Source organism: Pleurodeles waltl, chromosome 6 (genome assembly GCF_031143425.1).
Source record: "Pleurodeles waltl isolate 20211129_DDA chromosome 6, aPleWal1.hap1.20221129, whole genome shotgun sequence".
NCBI lineage: Eukaryota > Metazoa > Chordata > Amphibia > Caudata > Salamandridae > Pleurodeles > Pleurodeles waltl.
In genome coordinates, this window is record NC_090445.1 from 1,168,672,962 (window position 1) to 1,168,697,640 (window position 24,679).

At 42.8% G+C, this 24,679-nt stretch overlaps 1 protein-coding gene across 3 annotated transcripts in view; it reads right to left on the bottom strand.

Moving 5' to 3' along the window:
* Positions 1 to 243: 243 nt before the first annotated feature.
* ASCC1 (activating signal cointegrator 1 complex subunit 1) overlaps positions 244 to 24,679 on the bottom strand; it is a 725,998-nt gene continuing 701,562 nt past the window's right edge. For all 3 annotated transcript variants that reach the window (XM_069240384.1, XM_069240385.1, XM_069240386.1), the window contains one exon: positions 244 to 2,535. In XM_069240384.1, coding sequence (XP_069096485.1) covers positions 2,419 to 2,535 — 117 coding nt within the window. In that variant the 3' untranslated portion in view covers positions 244 to 2,418. The remainder of the gene's footprint in view (positions 2,536 to 24,679) is intronic.

Consider the following 24,679-nt stretch of genomic DNA (forward strand, 5'->3'; position numbering starts at 1 on the left):
TTCTCCTACCAAGCACGCAACCTTTGTTCCTGCGACTCGAACCTTCTCAGACAACTTCAGTCGTGACCTGAAAACTTTGCTCTTTGGTCAAGCTTTTTCTACTCTCTAGCGCATCATCTGTTTACAGTATCCCTCACTTACGCGCATAGAGGTCCACGCTGATAGTGCGCACGATAATGCCAAATAGAAATACAAATTACCTGTGCGGGCATTTAAAAAAGAAAAAACAAGCACACACGGTGATTCTCTCCTCCATGAGGCACATTGATTTATTGTGTCATTTGGTTGTGAACACAAATCAGCAGAAATGAGATCAACAGTACATTTTATGGCTCCGCTGTGAATGGAAGCACCACACAGAGAATAGCTGATAGCAGCATGGCAGACCTGGCTTTTATAAAACAGTTTGCTGAAACAAGAATAAACACTGTGAAGAGTTGCAAAACGTCTTCAGGATCACCGGTACAGAACAATATAACACACCATTTTGGAGACTTTAACATGAGTATAAATCTGCAGATGAATGCCACATGAACCTGGTAAACTGCTCAGCAAGACGCAGCAATATACTGATGGTATATATTCCATGTGCTAGGAAAATTAAACAAAGCCACATTACTGCAACAAAAACAGACACTTGTCATAGGTCAGACAGAAAAAGTCAACATTGTGCTATTTAAAGATGCCTGGCCCGTTTTAAATAAAATGAGGCAATATCTCTGTCAGTGGTCATATGTCAGAAAAAAATCCGTATTGTTGCTAATTTTAAAACACCTGGAGCAGTGTTAAGTAAAATGATGCACAGATTAAATTGGTGCAGCCTGGACAGTGCACCATATAACATAAAAAGATTTGTTCCTGCTGTAGGTACAAACATGTACCTGCACCTACCCTCAGCATCTTTCAATGCTGAAGGAACACCAATGCGCTGAGAAGGAGGTGGAGATTCTTCTCCCACTGCAGGATGACGCATTGTGTGACTACAACTGTCTGTGGGGGGATACCTATCTGGGGGCCTTGGGATCATGTATCCCACTGCTAAACCTAATATGTGGGATACAGTTAGCGTACATGGCACGTTTGTCCACATGCCCAAGTCTGTATTAGAAGATCGGCAGAGGGGCAAAAATCTTCTCTCAAGTGCATGAAGCCAACCACCATGCAAATGAAAGAACACCATCTTGGGATCGTACAATGTGCACTGGCACACACCATATTGCATCTGTGCCTCCTTCAGCAGTATCAGAGTAGCCTTAGGGAATGTAAAAAAAAAAAACATGAGTGCAAATGGTTGCTTTCCCCTCAGTAATACGATCCATAGAATTCAGTGAAACAAAGAGGAAATACGTGTGTCACAGCGCCCATCAATGGCACATAGAGAATTGTAATTTGTTATATGGCCAATGTTTCTGCTTTTCTGGAAAAACAATCTGCTGATTTTATTCTCTCAATCGCCTCTTTTACTATCCACTAACTGTATAATATCAAAGATATCACCAAGATCCCTGTCAATTTCGGAGTCTGTTGGAAACACCACTGAACATATATATTTATTTGAAGCAGGTGTGAACGGAACCCCCTAGAAGAATGTTGGTAACGGTCAATTATTACAACCAAGACTAGTTGTGGACACGTCAAGGGCCAATGTCTCCACACTTAAAAACCCCGCAGATGCGGAATGTGGCTTCAGTGCAGATGGATGAAACTTGCTGAGCACAGAATTCAATTATTGATATTTTTATTGTTGAATGGACACAAAAAGCCAATTTGTTTACCTCATGGTGCATACAAATGCTTCTAAATGTGATGTACTTCAAACATCTACTCTTCCTGTTTGTATGTGTCATGTAATTCTGAAATGCTCTACTCTGAGTCTAGTCAATGAAAAGACATGGGGCCTGGTTTAGAGTTTGGCAGACAGGGTTACTCAGTCCCAATACAACGGATATCCCATTCGCCCTATTACGATGTCCATCGGATAAAATTAAATCATAATACCACAGACGGGATATCCGTTACGCTTGTGATGCAGTTCCCCCATCCACCAAACTCTAAATCAGGCCCAAAGTCAAGTCGGTTGAATAACTGCCTCTGCAGCAATAACAATGCAAATTATGGTAATGTGCAGAATTATTCAATTTCTTTTGGTTGAATTTAGGGCCACTGTAAAATGAGAATGTTGGGACATTCAAGAACCATAGCAACAGCAGATAAAGACAAACACAGAGTAAAATGTACCATTGGTCCTGAGATTATCTGATCAAGCATTATTATGGCCATCATCCAGAAGCTAAAATAAGATGCACACTAAGATAAACAGGGGTCTGTTAACACTTTGTAAAAGTCATAAGATACAAATGCACACAGATTTAGTGTTTACAGCTTGTGTACAGCATACAACATCCTGTGCGTGATGCTTCAGTTGAAGGAGATTTGACCTGCTGAGGTATAATACCCAGAACCGTCCACCGAGAACCTCTCAGAGATGTGCACCGCTTTCAGGTCCAGCTCGCCAAAATTAAAATTTGTGAACATCTGGAAAAGAAGAATGAAAATCTAAAGTCAAAAAATCCAAAACAAATAATTAAGATATTTCAAAAGACATGACGTCAATGCTAAAGCAGAAACCTTCTAAATTCACCGGTTCACATTGGATTTTGGATGTGGACTTAGAGCTAAACACACAAAAGAACATGCCAGGAAGGCTCCTCACTCTGCTGCTTTTATTGAAGCATCTTATAATAATTGCCTTTCAGAAACAGGATTGCAGACGTTAATATATTTGGATGGTTCCACTCAACCATTAAAATATTTAATTATCATATTAAAATACAGTTAAAACTGTACGAGCTTACATCCTTAAGTCGACTAAACTCGTCTTGCCTGCTCTCATCTTAGAAAACTAGGTCTATGCTGTTTTATGGGAGAACAGAACAGCTTTCATTCTGAACATATGCAAATACGTATTAATTCCCAATATTATTGTCTAATCCTAAAACACAGAACATGGACAACAAAAAGTTGCCTTAAGAATCACAATAACGAAAAAGACATAGGATTAGACCTGGGGAATGGCCTGTTGTCGTGACACTCTAATACCAAATAGTGTCTTTGGATAAATAGCTCCTTACCACAGTACTCCATCTACTCAATTATAAACCTCAAGCTGTTTGTGGTGAACAAATATTGTACTTATTCAAGTTACATTTTCATCGTATGTACATCTATTTTGGATTTGTTCAAATAATATAAACCCATTTCTTGGGGCCTGCTGTTCATGCACACTTGAAGGTGGCCATCTTGAAATGGGCAAAAACCTATTTTAAGGTGGATGCCCACTGACAGAGAGGCAAGCTTATAAATGTTTTCAAAAATTAAGTAGGAGAGGGGAAGTGGAGAGGGATGGGCAGCAACGAAGCAGCAGAGGAAGAAAAAAACATACAATATCACTTAGTGCTTAAAGAAAAAAATAGCTCCCTGTATGCAAGGAAAATCACCAGTGAAGGATACAAAACAACCAATCACAACACTCTTTAAGTCTGAAATGCTCCTGGCAGGTACAAACACGAGAATAGGAATATAAACCTTTGAATTAAGACAGATAACAGAATACAACGACATCCAATCAAGAGAAAAGAGCAGACCCAAAGTCCACTTTTTGTATATTGGCAATATAGGTCTGGCCAATGGGGAAAAGACAGCTGTAGCTGAAACCTAGAAATCTCTGTGTCAGGAGGCCCCTCACCCCTGTTAAGAAACCCAGGCTTGTTAGGGTCTCTCACCCAGCATTCTTCAGGACTGGTATTTAAACCCCACAGCTTTCAAAGAGGTGGGAGAGAGAATAGTTTGAGAAATTAGGTACTAGGGGCCAGATGTAGGAAACACTTTGCGAGTCGCAAACGGCAAAATCTGCCGTTTGCGACTCGCAAATGCGTGTTTCCTATGCAGAAATGCATTTTGCGAGTCGTTACCGACTCGCAAAATGCATTTCCGAATCGCAAATAGGAAGGGGTGTTCCCTTCCTATTTGCGAGTCGCAGTGGTATGCAACTCCATTTGCGACCGCGTACGCGGTCGCAAATGGAGTCGCAGTTACCATCCACTTCAAGTGGATGGTAACCCACTCGCAAATTGGAAGGGGTCCCCATGGGACCCCTTCCAGTTTGAGACTGGACCCCACTCCCTGCCCTGAAAAAAGCGAAACAAAAGGTTTCGGATTTTTTTGAAATGCAGCTCGTTTTCCCTTAGGGAAAACGGGCTACATTAAAAAAAAAAAATTGCTTTATTGAAAAGGCAGGTCGCTAACATGGAGGCCTGCTGACGTCAGCAGGCCTCCATGTTAGCGAGTGCCTATACTCGTAATTGGGCCGCAATTTGCGACCCACCTCATGAATATTCATGAGGTGGGTCATTGCGACTCCATTGCGAGTTGCAGACGGTGTCTGAGACACCGTACTGCATAGCAATTTGCAAGTCGCAAATTGCTCTCTTCCTACATCTGGCCCATAATCTTTTAGAAGTGTGTGCGTAATGTAACAGTAGAAGAGGCCTATTTATCTCTAGCATGATTCAATGGCCCTGTGTTCTGTGACACCGACAATCGGACTTCATCCTTTTGCCAAATGATTGTCATATGATATAGTAAATGATTGGTTCACATTGAAACCCTTTTTCTTGGGGATTACCACTCACTGAAAGGTGTTTTAAGTGTGCAACAACATGCAGTTTTGTTTTGGTTGTGGCAAAAGGATTGATTTTGGAGGTCATGCTGTGCAGAAGTGAATAGATGTGTCCACTGTTATATATGTTACCCATTTCCACCACAGTCAAAGGGATGGTAGTCTAGGCTTTATGTTGAAAGACAGCGACCCATAAACCAGTTTTAAGTCTCAACAATGTTTGGAGCTTCACTATATAAAATATGCACTTAAAAAGAGCTAAACTGCAAGGAAGAGTTGACTAATTTAATCATTATTGAGGGGGGCCGACACCCCAAAACTCATGAATATATATGGAAAATGCTCCAATTTCAGGACAGGATTGATGACTTCAGAGTCTCCAAACTTCCCCTCTCAGTGATTTACTATTGCCCCTTTGCTGACACTAGGAACAGGATTTTTGCTTTTGGTAAAGCTCTTTCTAGTGGATACTCAATCTAACCAACAAATCTTCACCTTTTGAACATCCTCAGGTCCACACAGGAGCCGTAATTTTTCATTGCAATAGTTCCTGCGTGCGAGCAGGTTTTACCATCGGAGTCCGCTGGGACCTTGTATTCCCGCCAGAAGTATTGTTGTAGAGATGCATATGTTCTGCCCCTGCATGCTAGCATCAATTTATTCTGAACTCTTCCATACCCACAGATGCAGCCCAACTATTACAGGTAGGAGATGATGGTGTATCAAAACAAACTTTATATCTTTTGAAAATCAAAGGGGTCCTTTCCATTGAATGGGGCATAGGGAGTGTTGTGAGGAAGCTTCAGTTAAAGTATCTAGCAGAAAAAGCATTACCAAAGATTATTAGTGGTCAGACCTGGCATCCTAGGCGTGGTTTCCCCTGTCTTTTTGCCTCTGCTTCCTTTATCCTTGACTATGTGCTGGACTTTGTTTTTGCTGGTTTTTGGTACTCCTGGCATTTTACCACTGCTGACCAGTGCTAAAGTGCAAGTGCTGCCTGTGTAAATTGCATTCATGATTGGCATATTTGATTTACTAGTAAGTCCCTAGTAAAGTGCACTAGAGGTGCCCAGGGCCTGTAAATCAAATGTTACTAGTGAGCCTTTAACACTGATTGTGCCACCCACATGAGTAGGCCTGTAAACATGTCTCAGACCTGCCACTACAATGTCTGTGTGTGCAGTTTTGCACTGCCAATTTGGCCTGGCAAGTGTACCCAGTTGCCAGGGCCAAACCTTCCCTTTTACGGCATGTATGTCACCCCTACGGTAGGCCCTAGGTAGCCTTGTGGGCAGGGTGCAATGTATTTAAAAGGTAGGACATGTACTGGTGTGTTTTACATGTCCTAAAAGTGAAATACTGCCAAATTTGTTTTGCACTATTGCAATGCCTATCTCTCCCATAGGTTAACAAAGGGACTGACTTTAAATATCTTTTTAAGAGCAGTTCCCTATTAAGAGCAAATGGAGAAATGGAATTTGGGGTCTCTGAACTCACAATTTAAAAATACACCTTTTGGTAAAGTTGGTTTTGAGATTGCTTGTTTGAAAATGCAACTTTTAGAAAGTGGGCATTTTCTTGCTTAACCATTCTGTGCCTCTGCCTGCCTGTGAAATCAATGTCTGGGCCAGACTGACAGTTGGGCTGTTTGGGGATTTACTCTAGACAGTGACACAAAGGGCGCTGAGGTGTGTCTTGCATATCCTAATGGGTGTTCCTGGGTTAGAGGGGGAGGGAGGAGCTGACACCTGCACCTGAAAGGGTTGTGCCTGTTCTCACACTATGCTGTTTCCTAAACCCTCGAGTGTGTCTGGAGCCAGGCCTGGGCAAGGCAGGATCTTGTAAACAACATCAACTTTATTTTGAAGTTTGCCTACTTCAAAGGCAGAAATGAGTATATGTAGTGGACCCAAAACCCCAAACTTTTAGAAGACTTCTGGATCAAGAGGAACCTCTGCCAAGGAGAAGAGCTGGAGTAGGAGTACTGCCCCATTGCTGTGTGTGCTTTGCTGGGTTGGCCTGCAGTTGCTGCTTCTGCCTTAAAGAGGACAACGACTGGGCTTTGCTGTGTATTCTGCTTGTGAAGATTCTCCAAGGGCTTAGACTGAGCTTGCCTTCTGTTAAGAAGTCTCAGGGACATCAAAGACTTCATCTGCCAGCACCTGGGCTCTCTTGCTGAGACCCCCTGACTTTCCCAGTGGTGCCACATCCAGTCCCTGGGCCCCCGGAAGGAGCAGCTGGCAGAACCAGAGAGAAAATCCACACACCGGAGCCGGACGGCAGAAAAATTGATGCAGAACTTACACCGCAGCTGAAAAATTGATGCAGCGCTGCTGAAATCGACGCATTGTCGGCTCAATGCAGATTAATCACTGCTGTGCATCCGGATTTTCCACGTATTATCCCTGGGCGTCAAGAAACCAATACATCGCTTGCCCGGCCGAGAAAGACTCGACTCACTTGCGAGTAAGGAATTGACGCATCGCTTGCTTTTCCGATGCATGCTCAACTATGCAGCTTTATTTTTCGCGCCTACCAGGTACTTTGTGCTAAAACAACACATCTATTGATTTCTATGGATTAAGACTTTTTTACTTTAAAAATCCATATCTTTGCTTGTGTATGTTGTATTTTGTCGTTTTGGTCTTGTTTGATTTAGAGAAATATTGGCTATTTTTCTAAACTGGTGTGGAGTCCTTTTGTGTATTTTCACTGTTTTACTGTGCCTGCTGGTTACAAATACTTTAAACATTGCCTTTGAGATAAGCCTGACTGCTTGTGCCAAGCTACCAAGGGGGTGAGCAGGGGTTATCTGAGCTGTATATCTCCCTTGCCCTGACTAGAGTGAGGGTCCCTACTTGGACAGGGTGTAAACTCACTGCCAACTATAGTCACCATTTCTAACAGGAACATGTTCTTCTGGCTCTATATTCCTACCTTTCTGAATAGATACAAATGAAGTACCTTCCAATGTGGACTGTCAAGGAGTGTACTCAGAGAAGTCCTGCAGAATCAAGCTGGCAAAACAACCCACTCTGCACACTTAACTGACAAGGCTCTAGTGCCTGATGCATGTATGCACAGACACCTAAGTAGCAGCCCAGCAGATGTCCAGTACTGGAACGCCTCACACAAATGCCATCATGGGAGCCCTGGCTCCGGTGGAATGAACCTACGGACCCTCAAGGACCTCTTCTAGGCCAGTTCATACCATATATTTATGCATAGGAAGATTCACATGGACAGAGTTTGTTTCTGCGCCACCATTCCTTTCTTAACACTGGCAAAGCCCACTAAAAGTTGGTTGTCGACTTGAAACTCCTTTGTGGGCTCAAAGTAAAAACTCACAAAATATTTGGGTCCAGCCAGTGAAACCTCTTTTTAGAAGGATAAAGCAGGGAGACAATGTAGAAACGAAAAGGACTGACCTACTTAGAAGGGTGACACAACTTTAAGCAGGAAAAAAGTACGGTTCTGCAGCATCAATGTGTCAGGAAAGAAGGTGGTGTAGAGGAGTTGTACTGACAGTGCTTGAAGCTCAAAAATGCAAGGTGCAGAAATAACTGCAATGAGGAACAACATTTTGATAGTTAGCATCCACAGACACAAGCTGTGCATGGGTGTTAAAGGACTGCACAGTAGGAACATAAGGTGCAAGTTATCGTACCATTGATGCATAACGAAAGGTGACAGCGAGAACATGTATGGGAGTCCTTATAGAAAACACATCAAAATGAGTGACTTGAATAACAAAGGTTGATTAAACAAACATTGAAGCTTCCATTGTTAGTTTATTTTTCACCCCTTTCAGACTTTCTAAGCCTTGGTAAGCAAGAGAAAATTGGTTTGCAGAGGGTCAGCTTGACAGTCTCCGTACCCTGCCCAAACTTTTCCAAAATACCAGAATAAATATATTTCATAAATCGGTGCCTAGCCACAAGACATCTACTACTTTAGCAGGTAAATCAAAACTGCTCTGTTGTCAGCCTTCAACTTCCACACAGAGAGATGCAGGCTGTGGAGATTCAGCTATAGGACCCTGCCCAGTTTACTGAGAAAGGAGGTCCTCCTAAAGAGGGACACGGATCAAATGGCAAAAGCTCAGGCTGAACAGATTGGATTAGCGCAATTTTCTGGCCTAATCTGAGATATCAGAATGATCTGAGCTGGGTCCTTCCTGATCTTCAAAACTCTGGGCAGGAGGGGTGGCAGGAAAACTGAAGGAGACCTGCATCCCAATGCAGACAAATTAGGTTTCCTATGGAGACTCTTAATGGGTAGTGCACAGTAATCATGACACTACATATTCTCGGTGTTGGTGAAAAGATCTGACTAGGGCAACCCCTACAGGGTGAAGAGGTCTTGAGCCACCTCCAGATGAAGAGACCATTTATAGTCTGCCAGCTGACATCTGCTGAGTTCCTATACTGTGTCCTTCAGTGAGCCCACTAAAAGATCAGCTATTAGGAAGGTCCCCACTAAGTCCACAAATTTGCTAAGGTTCAGTGCCTCCTGAGACCATGACCATGACCCACTGCATCCATGCTTGTTGTAGTACAAGGAGAAAGTCATGTTGTTATCTGGATGGAAGGAAAGCCTTCAGAGCCAACCAAATAGCATGGGCGCCAGAAGATTAATGTGAAGCTTCTGTTCTGCTGGGAACCAAAGGTCTTCACTTCACCCCTACCCAAAGACGATGCACCCGTCACTACTGTAAGTTCTAGGTGAGGTAGGGAGAACAGCCTGCTGCAGATCAAGTTGGTGTTCGCCTCCCAACACTAAAGGTGCCACACGGGCATCTTTGATATGCGGACATTGTCCAAAAGACAGCCCCGGTGTCGAGTTCATTGGAGGAGGACGTTCCACTGCAAGACCCGCATGTTCCATTGTGGGACCAGCAAGGAGAAAGAGACTAAAGGTTCAAGAAATCGCATGCCCATCTGCACCAGAACTCAGGATGGAGCCTGAAACATCATAAATATAAACTGAATGTTCCAGACTCACTGTTGTGGTGGAAAAGCTTTGAAGGCCACCATCTTCCGAATAGCCCCTATAAACTGAATCCTATGTTCAAGAATCAGGTCTTGCTCGCTGATGGAGAAACTCAAGTATGAAAGAAGGGTGACCATTATTTTGGAGGTGGCCCAAAGCTGACTGGAGTATCTGCCTTCAGCAGTCAGTCATCGAGGTACAGGAATACATGTACCCTGAGATGTGAGGATGGGTCGCGGGCACTGCCATCATCTCTGTAAACAATTGTCAAAGGGAAGAGTGACAAACTGGAAATGCTCCTACCACATCATAATCCTAAGGTACCATCTGCTCTATTAAAAAACAATGTGTGCCTGTGCAGGATGGGCACATGAAATTAAAATATCTATAAAGTGTGTAATTACCCAATTTTTCATGATGCTAATTATGATCATTGAGTAAACATCCAGGTGTTGAGTTGTTTCCTAAAGTCGAGGAAGTTGGTTTGACACCTCAGATTAAGTGGAAGTGAACTCCACTTGATGGCTGCCTGATAAACACAAAGACTTGAATTCTTGTCATGCTTTTTTATCTTGGGAGTCTGCAGCAAAAAATGCAGAAGATGCGTGAATATATGGCCTTGGAACAATCGTACACCAATAATAATTTCTTGATGAAAACAGGGCTAGAGGCACCCAAAGGTGTGGAATAAATATTAGGGCCGAATTTCTTGACAAGGAGCCAATAATGACCGCAAAGATAACTAGAAATTGAGGTGTGGTGCGTTGGGATGAGAAGCAAGTGTGTTGCACAATTCTGCACCAGTTTGGGGCGTTGAAGTTGGTCTGTCAGATGCCTGAGATAATGAGCACTGGCACAGGCAAAATGAGATCCAAGCAGCGCAATAATGATGGCGTAATAGGCCAAACTGAGACCAAACAGAAAAATTGTTCTTTAGTTGTCGGAAATAAGATGTTATTTTTTCAATTTATGGAGAAAAAAGAGGGTCTTATTGAAAACGATCACCAAATTTCTGACAGCCCGAACTGGTGTGACATTAGTCTAGCTCGTCCAACCACCAGTTAGCGGTTTAGCAGGAGGAACAGCCTCCTAACATCAGAAACGTATTTGCATCATCGCCTGTCCAAACCAGTCTTAAAATGATTTGTTTGTCATCTGCGTGACACATGAAGAAAATCTGGAAGTCCATGATAGGTTTAGCCAAAGGGGCTAAATATGGAGCCCCAAAAGGGCTATGTTGACTGTTGTATGGGTTGCGAGGGCGGACTCTGGTGGTAGGCAAGACCCCACAAGTATCCTATGAACCTCCAGTACTGCTGGTGGAATTGCTGAGCCAGAGGGGTCAGATGCAAGAAGAGTGCCACAGCACGGCTGTCTTTGAAGCATTTCAACAAAGAACCAGCCTTGCCAAATCTGGAGTCATAAAATGGCATGTCCATCAGGGAAGCCTGCACATCACCAAATAACCCCAAAGCATGTATCCAGGCATGGTGCTCGATGATCATACTGGCGCCCATGGTGCACTGGACACAAGCTCTCAAAACGCACCTGGCAGCATCTTGTCACATGAAATTACGTGGTCCTCAAACATAGTCCAAGGGCACCATACACTGTCATGATTGGTGTCATGATTGGTGGTGTGCGTGGCATTTGCCCCTTGGAGCCACAAAAATGTGGAGCTGGTGGTTGTACAAGCTGCCTATAGCATTAGGTGAGACCCCGCTGGTACAGCTGTTGGAACTGCTTAGCCAAATCAGTCAGATTCACTGAGCGTGCCGTAGAATGGTTGCCTTTGAGTGGTCCAATGCAGAATCGGCCTTTTCACAAAATAGTCTGAGCTACTGAATAGCATATCTGCTAGGGATGCCCGCATATCGCTATGGAATTCTGTGACATGCATCCATGCACGGCAAATGATTACCACACTGATGCCCATTGCAAGCCTAGCAACTGTTCATGTCCAGTCTAGGTATCAAAACATATTTGGCTGTAACTTATCTGTCTTGTACTGTCTAAACAAAGGTGTTTCTAAATTTGTCAAAGATGCTCGGCAAGAACACAAGGCCATATGCTAGAAGGCATGTGTGTTCCATCCCAAAAGGCAAATGCCATTTAAGTCCCGCAAGGCGAAGCTGGGACAAGAGAAGAATCTTTTTCCGAAAGTATCAATTCATTTTGGATCCCTGTTTGGTGGTGCAGGAAGAAAATCAATTGGATTCATTTTACTAGTAGATGCTTGAACTACCAAACTTGCAGGAGTCGAATGCTAAGCAGGAAGGTTGGATTGCCAGGGGAGAGTCAATGGTGTAAGCTAAAGAGTGACTTACAAGTATGGCTTAGACCAGGCTTAGACTTGGTTGCCATGAAAGTTTCTGTCAGGATTTCGATGAACAGTAGCAAAAGACTTTGAGGGCACAAGCAGTAAGATCTTAATTAAATGATTTGCATTATTCTCTATTGTAGGTGGTTGCAATTCAAGTAGTTTTGCTGCTCTACGAAATACTACAACAAAGGAAGCATGCTATACAATGGTGGGCCCCGGGCGATCCAGATCTATCTCAGGGAAAGTGTTGAGCCCACTAGCATTCAGCAGACGTAGATAAGAGCAAACCTCAGCACTGTGAAAGGTGAGTAAGGGCCAGATGTACGAAGCCGTTTGCATGTCGCAAACTGCGAAAAACGCAGTTTGCGGCATGCAAACGGCCGAATGCGATGCTCATTCCCAAATTGCGAGTCGGTACCGACTCGCAATTTGGGAATGCAACTCGCAAATAGGAAGGGGTGTTCCCTTCCTATTTGCGACCGCATCGCAATTCACAGTTGCTTTGTGACCGCGAATGCGGTCGCAAACCAACTCGCAGTTACCACCAGTGTCACACTGGTGGTAACTCATTCGCAAAAGGGAAGGGGTCACCATGGGACCCCTTCCCCTTTGTGAATGCCGAAAAAAATATTTTTTCAGAGCAGGCAGTGGTCCTATGGACCACTGCCTACTCTGAAAAAAACGAAACCGTAAGGTTTCGGTTTAGTTTTCATTTTGCAGCTCGTTTTCCTTTAAGGAAAACGGTCTGCAAAATGAAAAAAAAAACCTGCTTTATTGAAAAAACAGTCACAGGCATGGAGGTCTGCTGACTACAGCAGGCCACCAAACCTGTGAGTGTAGGGACTCGCTATGGGGTCGCAAACTGCGACCCACCTCATGAATATTGAAGAGGTGGATCTTTGCGACCCCACAGCGAGTCGCAAAAGGTGTCTGAGACACCTTTCTGCATCCAATTTTGCGACTTGCAAATTGCGAGTCAGTCAGACTCGCAATTTGCAAGTCGCAAAATTGGATATTCCTACATCTGGCCCTTAGTTATTTGCATCCTCATCATGGGGGACACTTTGGACCCATGAAAGGCATCGGAGGTCAATCCGAACAAGGTTTTCAGTTTTCTACAGTACTAACATTGAGGAGACAACTATGCACCCTTCAAAGTTAGGAGTGGTGTCTTGGTTATCTTTTAGCAAGTCGTAGGGCTGGCACAGGCAAACTCTACTTCGGATTAGAGACAGGTTTCTAGACCATATCCGGGGCTGCTGCGACTGAAATCAGGGAGGGTGGAAAAGATCGGGACTCTGGCATCAGAGTGGTGGCATAAACCACCTAGGCAAAGGCACCACAGAAACAATCGACACTGGGCAGAAACTCCTTGTAGAAGTCCAACTCAGGGCCCATACAGCTCTGTGGGGTTCAAAAGCATTCCAGAGGGAGTCGGAATCACCGTGAACAAATGCAGCATGATCTTCCAGAAGATCTCCATCTGCTGTGGGTCAACAGCAGCCCGAGCCAAGCCCTGGCACACCAAGAACTGCCTCAGAATTGTCTTGGAGTTGTATGATGGAGCTTTAGTTGGACCACTGGAGTGTCAAGTGTGCAAACTGTCCCCAGTGTACGAGGGGTAAGACTAAGATGAATCCTGCTTGGACTGCTTGCGCTTGTGCTCCGACTCGTCCTTGGACTTCATCTCTGCAAGATGAAGACTTGAAGAATTACCAGGACCTGGAGTGGAAACGGGGCCATGACTCAGAGTGGGCCCGATGCTTGGGGTGCGACCTACCTCACTTCTTGTGTGCTTTAGCATATAGTTTTGTTGTAGTCGCGTGCTTGCCTTCAGGCACATTAGGGAACATTTGTCACACAACTCTAAGTCGTGCCTAGACCGTAAACACCAAAGGCAGATATTATATGACTCTGTTATCGAAGTCTGCTCCCTGCAGTAATGGCACAGTTTGAAGAATGATTTTTGGAGTAGACATTTCCCTGGCACAATGTCTGTAAGAAGATTACAGTGGTAAAACACCTAACAATTAAAGAACGGAGCTCTCGATCCGGGTCGAAGGGCGGAGAAGTAAAGGGATCAAAAGGTGAGGAGTTTAGAATCAAGTCTGATGGCACCTCACATGGGACGTGAATATATGATGTTGAGTAATATGTAACACACAAACTGACTCTCTGGTGGAAATAACTTAAATAATAAAAAACAATCCTAAGGTGGAAAAAGAAGCAATTAAAAAAATGAATTAATAATCACTCTCCGGTGCACTTAATTATTCCTCCTTATTAGGTATCTAATTGTTTTCTGTATATTTTTTATATGTGTAAACACAGAATTTCACTCTTATCTTCTTTGCTCAATTATTTTACTGTAATTATCTTTTCCCTGTGATCTATATACAGCTTTTGGTGATAACATAAATCATGTTATTTCACATATAACATTTGACCTAACACAAATATTTTAAATAATTATCACAAGACTATATACAATATACATAACTTGTTATACATAATGTCCTTCTATTTAGAGATCAGTTGATAAACACCAGTGTGTAGAGTTCATTCTGGCGCTATGTAACAGAAGCCTATGCTTAAATCAGATGGACTCTTTCCCTAATTATCATACACCACGGAGTTAGGTTCTTGTATACATCGCTTTACAGAAGGTGGTCTTTGCTTATGCGGTGTCAACACATTTCGGTCCCCTTAATTTCTTTGCATGGGCCTCATCAGGACAAAACAAGGGCCACCGATGTAAATATATACAGTGTCATGGAGCTGTAATCACCAAATATACTGAAGTATAGAGGTGAAATATGGGCAACCTTCAAAACTAGTGATCAAAAATCACCTCATACCAAAACCATAAGGAGTTCTTTGTGATAAATAAAGTGCAAGCCATGGAGAAAAGGTATGTCTCCAAGACAATAAATATGGTGTCCTAGGTAGACCTCCTTAGCCGTGGCCCCTTTCACAGCATTACATGCAAGCTTATGATCTAATGTGTGAGAATGCCAATCCCATAATAGTGGTACTAGAGCATCCCCCACTTACGTGTATCAGTGCTCGGAAAGGGGCTGAATCCCGGGGAACAGTTCTATTACCTGAATCTATTGAACACATCAACTGGACTTAGTAAAAGGTTATATATCACTAATCAGTTTTGAAAACATATATTAATATTGTGGGAAGTCTCCGGTTACCCCATCAAACATATACAAGGGGGAAGTCTCCCCTATAACGAGCAATAGGGGGGGGCATTACTCAACTCCTGCAATCCTGATATCGCTTTGACCTAATCTTTCACAGCTTTGTATAATTCCTGTACCAGAGAAACCTGCTGTGAATGGGGACAGAGTATTTGCCTTGAAAAACCATGTCTGTTAGCGTGTTGTGGATGGATGCCATAGTGGTGTGCCTATGGTCTTATATTCCTGATCTTAGGTCCACCATTTTGAAGTGGTATCAAGTCTGTGATTTAAATTAGTGTGTGAAATAAATGCCATAGGGGTATGCATGTCTAGGAGTAAGGATGGGGTCCCCAAAGCCAATCTCACTGAGTTCTCTCCATACATTTAGACAAAACTTCATCCAATAGAAATTATTTTACACATTATCTACAAATATACAGATATCTCCAGCTAGCAGTACCTTCATCTATAAAAGTAAATTCAATAATGTCAAACATGTCAAACAATGTGCATGTAAAGCATTACATATCACAGTCCCATAATCTCAAAGGAAACTAACATTAGCAATTACAGTCCGGTGTATGTCACTTGGACTATGGTCCTTTCAATGTAGCGGTGCACCAGAGGTGCTGAATTCACTTTGTAAATCAATCTTGACCAGTGTTAAATAATGTGTTTTTTTAATCTGTTGTGTGGTCACTCCTATGTATGTTTTCTGGCAGGTACACATTATAGTATAGACCACATTATCACTATTACAGATGCTGAAACAAATTGTATGCACAATTCCATTAATAGTGATTTCTTTGCTTTTACTTGTGCATGGACAAACTGGACAAGGACCACATTTTAATTGGCCTTAGACTTCTGAGAGTTTCTATAGTGTCCTCTGTATCATCCTCTTCACTGGAATACTGCCTCTGATGAGGGACTGCCTTAAATTGTTCCCTTTCTAAAATGGAAACAATGGTTCAGGGAGGCTTATTTGCCATAGGATTTCCCAACCTTACCTGACTGATTTTCTAATTTTGTTAGAAATGGGGCTGTATATTATTATGGATGTCAGGTTTTGATCCAGACTCCTAGCCGTGGGGACCAAGAGTGTTACCCGTGGTGTAAAGAGACTTGTGCGAGAGCCTGTTTAATCCATTTATGACTATATCCCCATAAGGCAAGTTCACTTTTAGCGGTCAGGTATGGTAACTTCTAAAGAGTAGCAAAGTGTTTCTGTTGGTTGGTTGAATGTAGATGGCGGTGCAAATCCTGTCTTCTTCATAAAAGAGCTCCCAGTTATGGGGATGGATTAATTCTAGGTCTTTCTGTTATTTGCACACGTAAACCTGACATCTAAAGATCTGTGATTAATCTACCCTGAAAACTCATTTTGTTCTTCCTCTGATTCCTTCAATCACTTAAGAATCCCGGCACGGGAGATTGTATTGTTATCAACTTCAATGCACCTTCCCTTGTCCAACAGCTCTCCCTGAATGTGTGCCAATCTAACCCTTTAGCGGGAGAAATTCTCTATGTAGGCTCCAGGCTTTCTACCCTCACAATGCAGTACCAGCTACTAGGGGGGCGATAATGCCACTCAGAGGTTCCACTAGTTTGCAGATGCAGCCTGACCCCCAGTTGAGATGTAGCCCCCTCTCGCTTTCTGAAATTGATTGACTAAAAACTAGCACTGCATATAGCCCACTCCAGCCTCAAGGTTCGAAAAACCGGGACAAGAAGTAACCTTTAATTGGAAATATAGAAACACATGAAATAGGGTCAGGCAATTCTGAGGCCGACCAGACCCCTATTACAGACACCAAAGAGTCCACAACAACCTCCGCACCTGCCAAGCTAGACCATTCTAAGATGGAAACCAGTATCTGGCTTTCCTTCTGTGACCAGAGTTTGGAAATCTGTATCGGGGGAGCAAGTAAGGAGGGCAAGGTGAATGAGACCAATTTAGCCCCGGATCTAATAGGCCTCAGTAACCATGAGTATACACCACCATTTCAGACATTCAAACTGCTTACGCCACGCCCCGATTCAGACAGGGCAAGTAATATTCTGGGTGAGACTGTAGTGGGAAACCCCAATGAGGCTGGTATAGACATGATCGAAAAGGGTATAAAATCTCCTCACGACATTTCATTTGCAAGAGAGAACTTTGTAGCTGAAGTTCTCCAAGACAAAATAGATGGTCTAGACACCATTCTCAGCTGGAATATTGCAGGGCTGGAGAACAAAATGAGTAATCCTGAGTGGGGCAAATTCATAGATGAACATAAAATATGTCTTTTTCAAGAAACGTGGGCTCTGGAGCCCATATACAGAATTGGTTACAAAAGTTACTGGGTCCCAGCAACTAAGGTGAACTCAGGGAGACCTTCAGGTGGGTTGCTTATATGGCTCAGTTGTTCCCTTAAATGTCGGATTGAAACAATTGACTTGGGTTGTCCCGATTTGATGGGTTTATCAATACCATCCCTTAGTGAGAAACCACTTCTAATAATTAACATTTATAATAGGAGCTTGGGTAGCAAATATGAGTCGGACACATTGACTATTTTGGATAGCCTTCTCTCTTGCAAATCACCTTCCCACTTTATTCTTATCGCAGGAGATTTTAATGTCACTTTTGAACCCTACCTGCTGGCTCAGGAACTATACAAAGATGAGGACGCCTACTGGGGTATTCCCCAACTGGTGTCAAGCAAAAGACCAAAAATGAACAGACTAACACATCAGGTAGTGGATATTACACGTGCGCATGGCCTGGGGGCCTGCAACGGTCGTTCTCGCTCGGACCCTGATCTTCACCCTACATTTAGACGTGGAACGCAGAAGAGCCAGATAGATTATATTTTGCTGGATCTCCGGCTGTGGGGTTATATGGTTGATATGAACGTTGTAGAACATGAGGAAAGCGATCATGAGCCATTGATTTTATCTCTTAGGAACATATTACCCCTACTTGAAGCCTCCTGCCTCAAGACCCATGAGCAACAGCTCGCATTGACCAATAACAGACGAAATGTTAAATGGGAATCCTTGAGTACCGACTCAGCCACATTGGCATCTGTGTACAGACAGTTGGCTGATCATATGGAACGCATACCTCAGCTTTTAGAAGATAGTGGTGGGCTTATAGCAGCCCACACACAACTATTTAATTCTCTAAAATATCTTTTTACTAAAGAGTCTGCCAAAAAACTTAAAAAGAAGTGCAACGCAAGGTGGTTCAATGCTGTATGCAGGGAAGCACAGCACAAACTATTGAGAGCTTTAAAAGGGGGTCAGCCAGACCATATAAGGAAAGCCAGGAAAGACTACAAACAGGAACTAAGTAGAGCCCGTAGGAGATGGGATGAATCCAGATGGGTTTCCCTCCTGGAGTCTGCTAAAATAAATGACATCTAGAAATTCTGGAAACTGGTGGCTGACGCCAGTGAAGAACTTAACCGTTCGCCTGGTGCCTCAATACTTCCCGTAGAGTGGACAGATCACTTTTCCCGATTATATTCTGGGATCGCTGGTGTTACTCCCAGGGAATTGAATCATATTATGATCTTTGAGACCCCTAAAATTGAATTTACCCTGGCAGAAACCAAGGCTGCCATTGCTTCACTGAAATGGGGAAAGGCCCCTGGCCTTGATAAAATTCCAGGCGATTTGTACAAGACAAGCCCAGATATATGGGCCCCATATCTGAACCTGATTTCCAACACAGTAGCTGCAGGAGCGCCTGTCCCAAGCTCCTGGATGGGAGCGGAGATAGTCCCCATCTTTAAGAAAGGCAGCCCCTCTAACCATGCTAACTACCGCCCAATCTCTTTGCTTGATAACTTCCAAAAACGTTTTGCAAAGCAAATTTTGTTTCGTTTAGAAGAATGGATTCTGGAATCCAATGTTATTTCCGACCTACAAGCAGGGTTTAGGCCAGCAGTCAGTACTATAGATCAGGTGTTAAGATTTTTCACAATCAAATGGAAGACTGTGGAAGTAGGAGGGGGCAACCTTTTTGTAGTTTTTATTGATCTTAGAGCCGCGTTTGATCTGGTCCCCAGAAACCAGTTATGGCTGACACTAGCCAATATGGGTATTCCACATGGCCTCTTGAAACTTATAGTCCAATTACACAAGAATACCTACGCACAAATTAGGAGTGGTAAGGATGGTAACTTAACTGATCCAGTGGCTATTGAGAGAGGAGTCAGACAGGGCTGTGTCTTGGCCCCCACCCTTTTTCTTTTATACATAAATAATTGTATTAAGTATTTAGCAAACTGCACTAATGACTCCCCAAAGTTGGCCGGGATCAAAGTGCCATGTTTACTTTATGCGGATGACACTATCCTGCTGGCCAAAACATCTATGGGAATCCAGAATCTAGTTAACCAGTTCTGTGCATTCTGCAGAGATTACGGGTTAGATATCAATGTTAAGAAAACCAAACTCATGATATACAGCGCCCCGAACAAGAAGCTTAGAGCAAATATAAAAGATGGATTCAGCTCACCTGGAGAGGGTAACGGAATATGATAACCTGGGTATTAGATTATCTGATAAGGGCAGCTGGGATGCAGCTATAAGGAAAGGGGCACTTACCATCAGCCAAAGATGTGGAGTGATAGGACGGAAGGCTAGCACTGCACCAAGCCCCCCCCCCCCCGACTCATTTCTGAAATTTACAAAGTCCAAATCCATGCCGCTGCCCTTTATGGAGTGGAACTTTGGGGATCACATAGACAACTGGACACTCTTCAATCCAAAGAAAATAACTTCCTTAGACACATATCCAGACTAGGGAAGGGCACGCCGATGCTCCCCCTAAGACTAGACCCAGTATTAAAGATGCAGCATACTTAAGGCCACTTCTCTACTGGGTTAGATTATGGAAAACTGAAGAACTCGAATCTTTTAGGACAGCAGTCAAAGATCTATTGCCACCTTGCTATGGATGGGAAAAAGTTCGTTGGTTAAGGGAGATGAAAGCAGCTTGGGTCAAATTGGGTTTTTCCCATTACTGGGAGAAGCTCGAGACGATTCCTGCTAACGCTAGGCTGCTGATTAAAGACCGATATTGGGGAAAAATCTATGAGGAATCTCTCGGCTCAAATGGTTTAGGTCGGCTGACAGCAGAGTTTCTGCTGGTTAAGCACGAACCTTCGCCTGAAAGCTTCCTCGATCTCCCTATACCAGCCCGTGCTCGTTCTTTACTACTGCAGTTCAGATACGGATCATTGGCGGTCAACAGCTTCACGGCTCGCTGGTCGTCTAATAGTCCTTTGTCTGACAAATGTATAAATTGTCATCTATGCAAGGAAACTTCTGAGCATGTCCTATTTTTCTGTCCTTTGTACAAAAGCCCACGAGGAAAGTGGATCATTCCTCTGTGCAAAACACTGCTAACACAAAACCGAACTAGTGTTTATAGAATATGTAAATATGACACTTCCATGCTGATAGTGAGCTCTGTTTCCAAATACTTGGCAGCAGCATGGATAATCCGTAACAGGATTATCATAGATCTTAATCCACCGGTTGAAGAACGGTCCAGAAGTTAGCGGACTAGGGTCCTGTTACAACAGATTGGGATTTTAAATGTAACTATTAGTGTGATCTATTGAGGATATCAGACTGTATCTCCGTGTATGTTGCCCAGTGGGCTACCCCAATCAAAGTGACTTATAGTTCCTTAGCATATATTATATACCATTTTATAAATGGCAAGACGCAATTTATCTGACCAATTTACTTAAGAGAACTGGCCAATCTAGGGTACCCTTTTACATCGTCTGACTCCGGACTTCTAACTTTTATAAACAGGAGCTATTGCATGAAGTTTTTATGATTTAATTTATGTATAAATTTGTTTCAGAATAATTTTATACACTCTTCTAGTAACAAACTGATTTGCATTATTTTAGCACTTAGCACCTTGCATTAGGGTAAGATTTAGATATAATTTTAAAAGTCTTGTTTTAATTATTTATGAAACTTTTTTATGTAGCACTACAAACCTTTTTGATAAGCAGTGTACTAACTGTCAATGCTTCTTTTTATGTGATGGTTTATGATTTTTATCTTTTTGTATGTACGACTATTTCTACATTTTTTAATGGTTTAAACTTAGACCGAATAAACTATTGATTGATTGATTCCTTCAATATTAGGACTATATTTTTCCAAGTATCTATACCAGACTGATACATATTTCCTATTTGAACTGATCTCATTATAGGTTACTTTCTCTTCAAAATATGCCATGTAAATGTTTGCCAATTCTGGGGCAAATGCACATCCTGTCATGTTTGTTTATTCACTTCAAACGGAGACTTAGAGCCATGACACCGGATTTCTCCCTAGAACTGCCCACGTTACATACTTTTCACACACTGTTACAATCGGACAGCCCGCAACATTTAGTATCAACGATGTACCAAGGAGCGCAGCAAGAGTAGCCGAAGTCAAGTGTTGAGGCAAGGGGGGGATGGGATGGTGAATTGCAGGTGCCACTGACGAACAAACAATGGGTGTACTGCTGTCAACAAACTGGTAGTATCACCTCGAGTAGCAGACTGCGAATCATACACTACAAATTTCTACACAGACTATACTACACATCAATGCGCCTACATAAATATGGCCTATGGTCGGATGACATCTGCGCACAATGCCGCACAGAGCACAAAGGATTTCTGCATTTAGCTTGGGTTGTCCTCAGGTGTTGCACTTCTAGGAAGAGGTTGAGACCGCCCTATCCCTTATGGTATCTCCACCGCTCACACTTACCCAGCAGATGGCTTTGTTAGGATATACAGAAGATGTAGAAATGTTGCCACCAAGCTCAAGACCCAGGAACATTTGATGGCCGCTAGACTCATATTTGCTCCAATATCTGACTGACAAGCAGACTATAACCACTTAAGCGGTCATCACCAATGCTAACTATGAAGATGTAGTAATGCTGTGGGATGTCTTTGCATGCTTGTAGACTGGTTACACAGGTTTGGCTGCAGGGGGAGGGGAGAAGAGACAAGTGGAGACCTAAGAGGGAAATGGAGAGGGGAACATCAGCAATATGCTGATCCTTGATGAAACTGTTGTAAACATTAGCTGTAGCAATGCTGGCTGGAACATTAATCATTGATACTGGCATTCATCTATTTTTGTCATGTGCAAATAGATTCACATCTCTGATGTTAAAATTGAGGAATTCATATTCCTTGGTCGATAGCCAACCTTCAACTTTCTTAAAGAGCTCCTTCGTCTTCCCCAGTATATCCAGGCTGGGATCACTAGTGATTTCTTTCTTTGTAGTGTTCTACATTCATAAATTGTCATTTAGTAATCAGAAATGTTCAGAACTACAATCCCTCCCCCTTTGTCAGCTTGTTTATTGACTAGTAGGTCATTAGAAGATTACCTCCATTGTAAGATTAGGATTGGTCCATGCTTTACTTCCCCTAATCCTCTCTGGTCCTTCAAAATAACATTTTCAAAGACTTCTACCTCCGTAGGCAAACTAGACAAATTAGGGCAGAAAGTGAGCCAGTTGCTCAAACCTGGAGCTCTCTCCATTGGAACGATCTTGCTACTTCTGATATGTACTTGTCATCTTATTTTCTAATGAACTTAAAAATCTCAAGTCTTGTTTCAGTAGGGTACCTGAATCTAGCAGGGACAAACGACAATCCCTTACGCAAAAGTTATGTTTCCCCTTTTGAAAGGATATGGTTGGAAAGATTATATGAGGGGGATGATATTGTCCGCCATCTCTGATGTCTGTTGTGTATGGTAAGACAGTTTGTTCCCCCTGGAGTGTCTTATTCCACCTCTCTCTGCCCCCGTTACCATTCCGAGGATTGATTTCCCCTGTCCTCTTCTGAATCAGGTGATGTGTCAGAAATTGTAGTCAATATTTTCTAGATCTCCCTTGGAATTGTTTATTGATATACCCAGGATTTGTGGTGAAGAAAAAAATATCTTTCAGATAAGGGTATGGATTCTCATTATAATTCAATATATCTTTTTCCAGTTTAGTTGTTTCCTGTTTGATTATGTGCTTTGAATTCCACAAGCTGTTTATTTACCTCTTCTATTAAAGTTTTTGCATCTCCGATTGTTGTGTCTTCTAGAACGGTTTTCCTCAAATAACTCAATTTCTTATAGTTCTATAGTTATAGTTGAGGCTGCAGCATCACACCCAGAGGAGCTGGAGGCTGACGCAGAGTCTAATGGCACCTGTGCCAGAGTGCAGGAGAAACTGGTATGAAAATGTCCAGATCCAGTCTGGCACCTGAGGATATTCAAAAGGCGAGGAATCTGCAGTTAGAAGCATCAATCAGAAATTCAGAACTGGCGAGTGCTGCAAGGCCTTTAAGAGCCGAGTGCAGGAGGCATGAAAGCTCATTATAATGCAGCTGAACACTCCAGCAGCATTTGCGTTAGGTGCAGCCAGGGCAGAAATTCACTTTTGCACTGTCCCTCTTGATATTCTTCAATGTGTTCCTAAGTACACAAATGAAGGGACTGGGACACAGCAAAGAGTAATGGGTAGTTTGAGAGTATGGATCAGGATCTTAAACCTATCCTTCGGGCAGCATTGACCTGTGGCCATGCAGGCATACTGCACCCCACAAAGGTCACAAGTATACTGGCCATGCCTTTGGACGTGTCACCTCTTCCTTTGAGAATCACATGATCCACCAGATATTCATGGACAGGCGTTGATAAATGTGCGGAAGGATCCCTGGAAGTGAGTCACACTGTTTTAGAAGAGAGATGAGAAAAAGAAATACCGGGTGTCGTAATCCTAGGGCTTGAATGAAAACGCGCAGCTTAAATACTAAAACCTGTGTTAGCCAATGTTCTGAGATTTTCTCAAAACTATTAGCTAGTCAGCCATGGAGAAACATCATGTTTGTTTCCTCTCTGCGAATCACAACAGCATCTCCGTCAAAGCCAGAGGGCAGGCCTGCTGAACAAGCAGCGGAGAACACTCAGACGTCTCCTTCTTTTGTATTGTTTGTGCCTTTTGAAACGCACTGTGGTTCAACAAAAGCCCTGGCACACAGAAATGACCCATTAAAAGGATGGCCAGCTAGAGGGCGCAGAAAAGCACTGCAGTAGAGTGAATTCCTTAATCAGTGTAAATCGTGACATTTTCCTTTGTTTCTGTCTCAGAATTCTGAAGAAGCCGTCTAGGAGGAAACGCATTATCTTACATACTTTTTCTATTTTTGTTATATTGAAACAGTAGTACATTTGTTATTGTTCCAATAAAAGTATGAAATAGTATTTATATTCAAGCTTGATCTACACTGTATGTAGGCCGCGTGGTTATGTGGAAAGATGTAACACAGCAGCCTTTATTTAATAAACAAATACATATCATAAAACAATGGCTTTGGAGTTGTTTGTACCAACACTGATGTTAAAGAGAAGGTCTCCTTGCGTGCACAGAGCACAGGTGCTTTATTGTACCCACCAGATGCA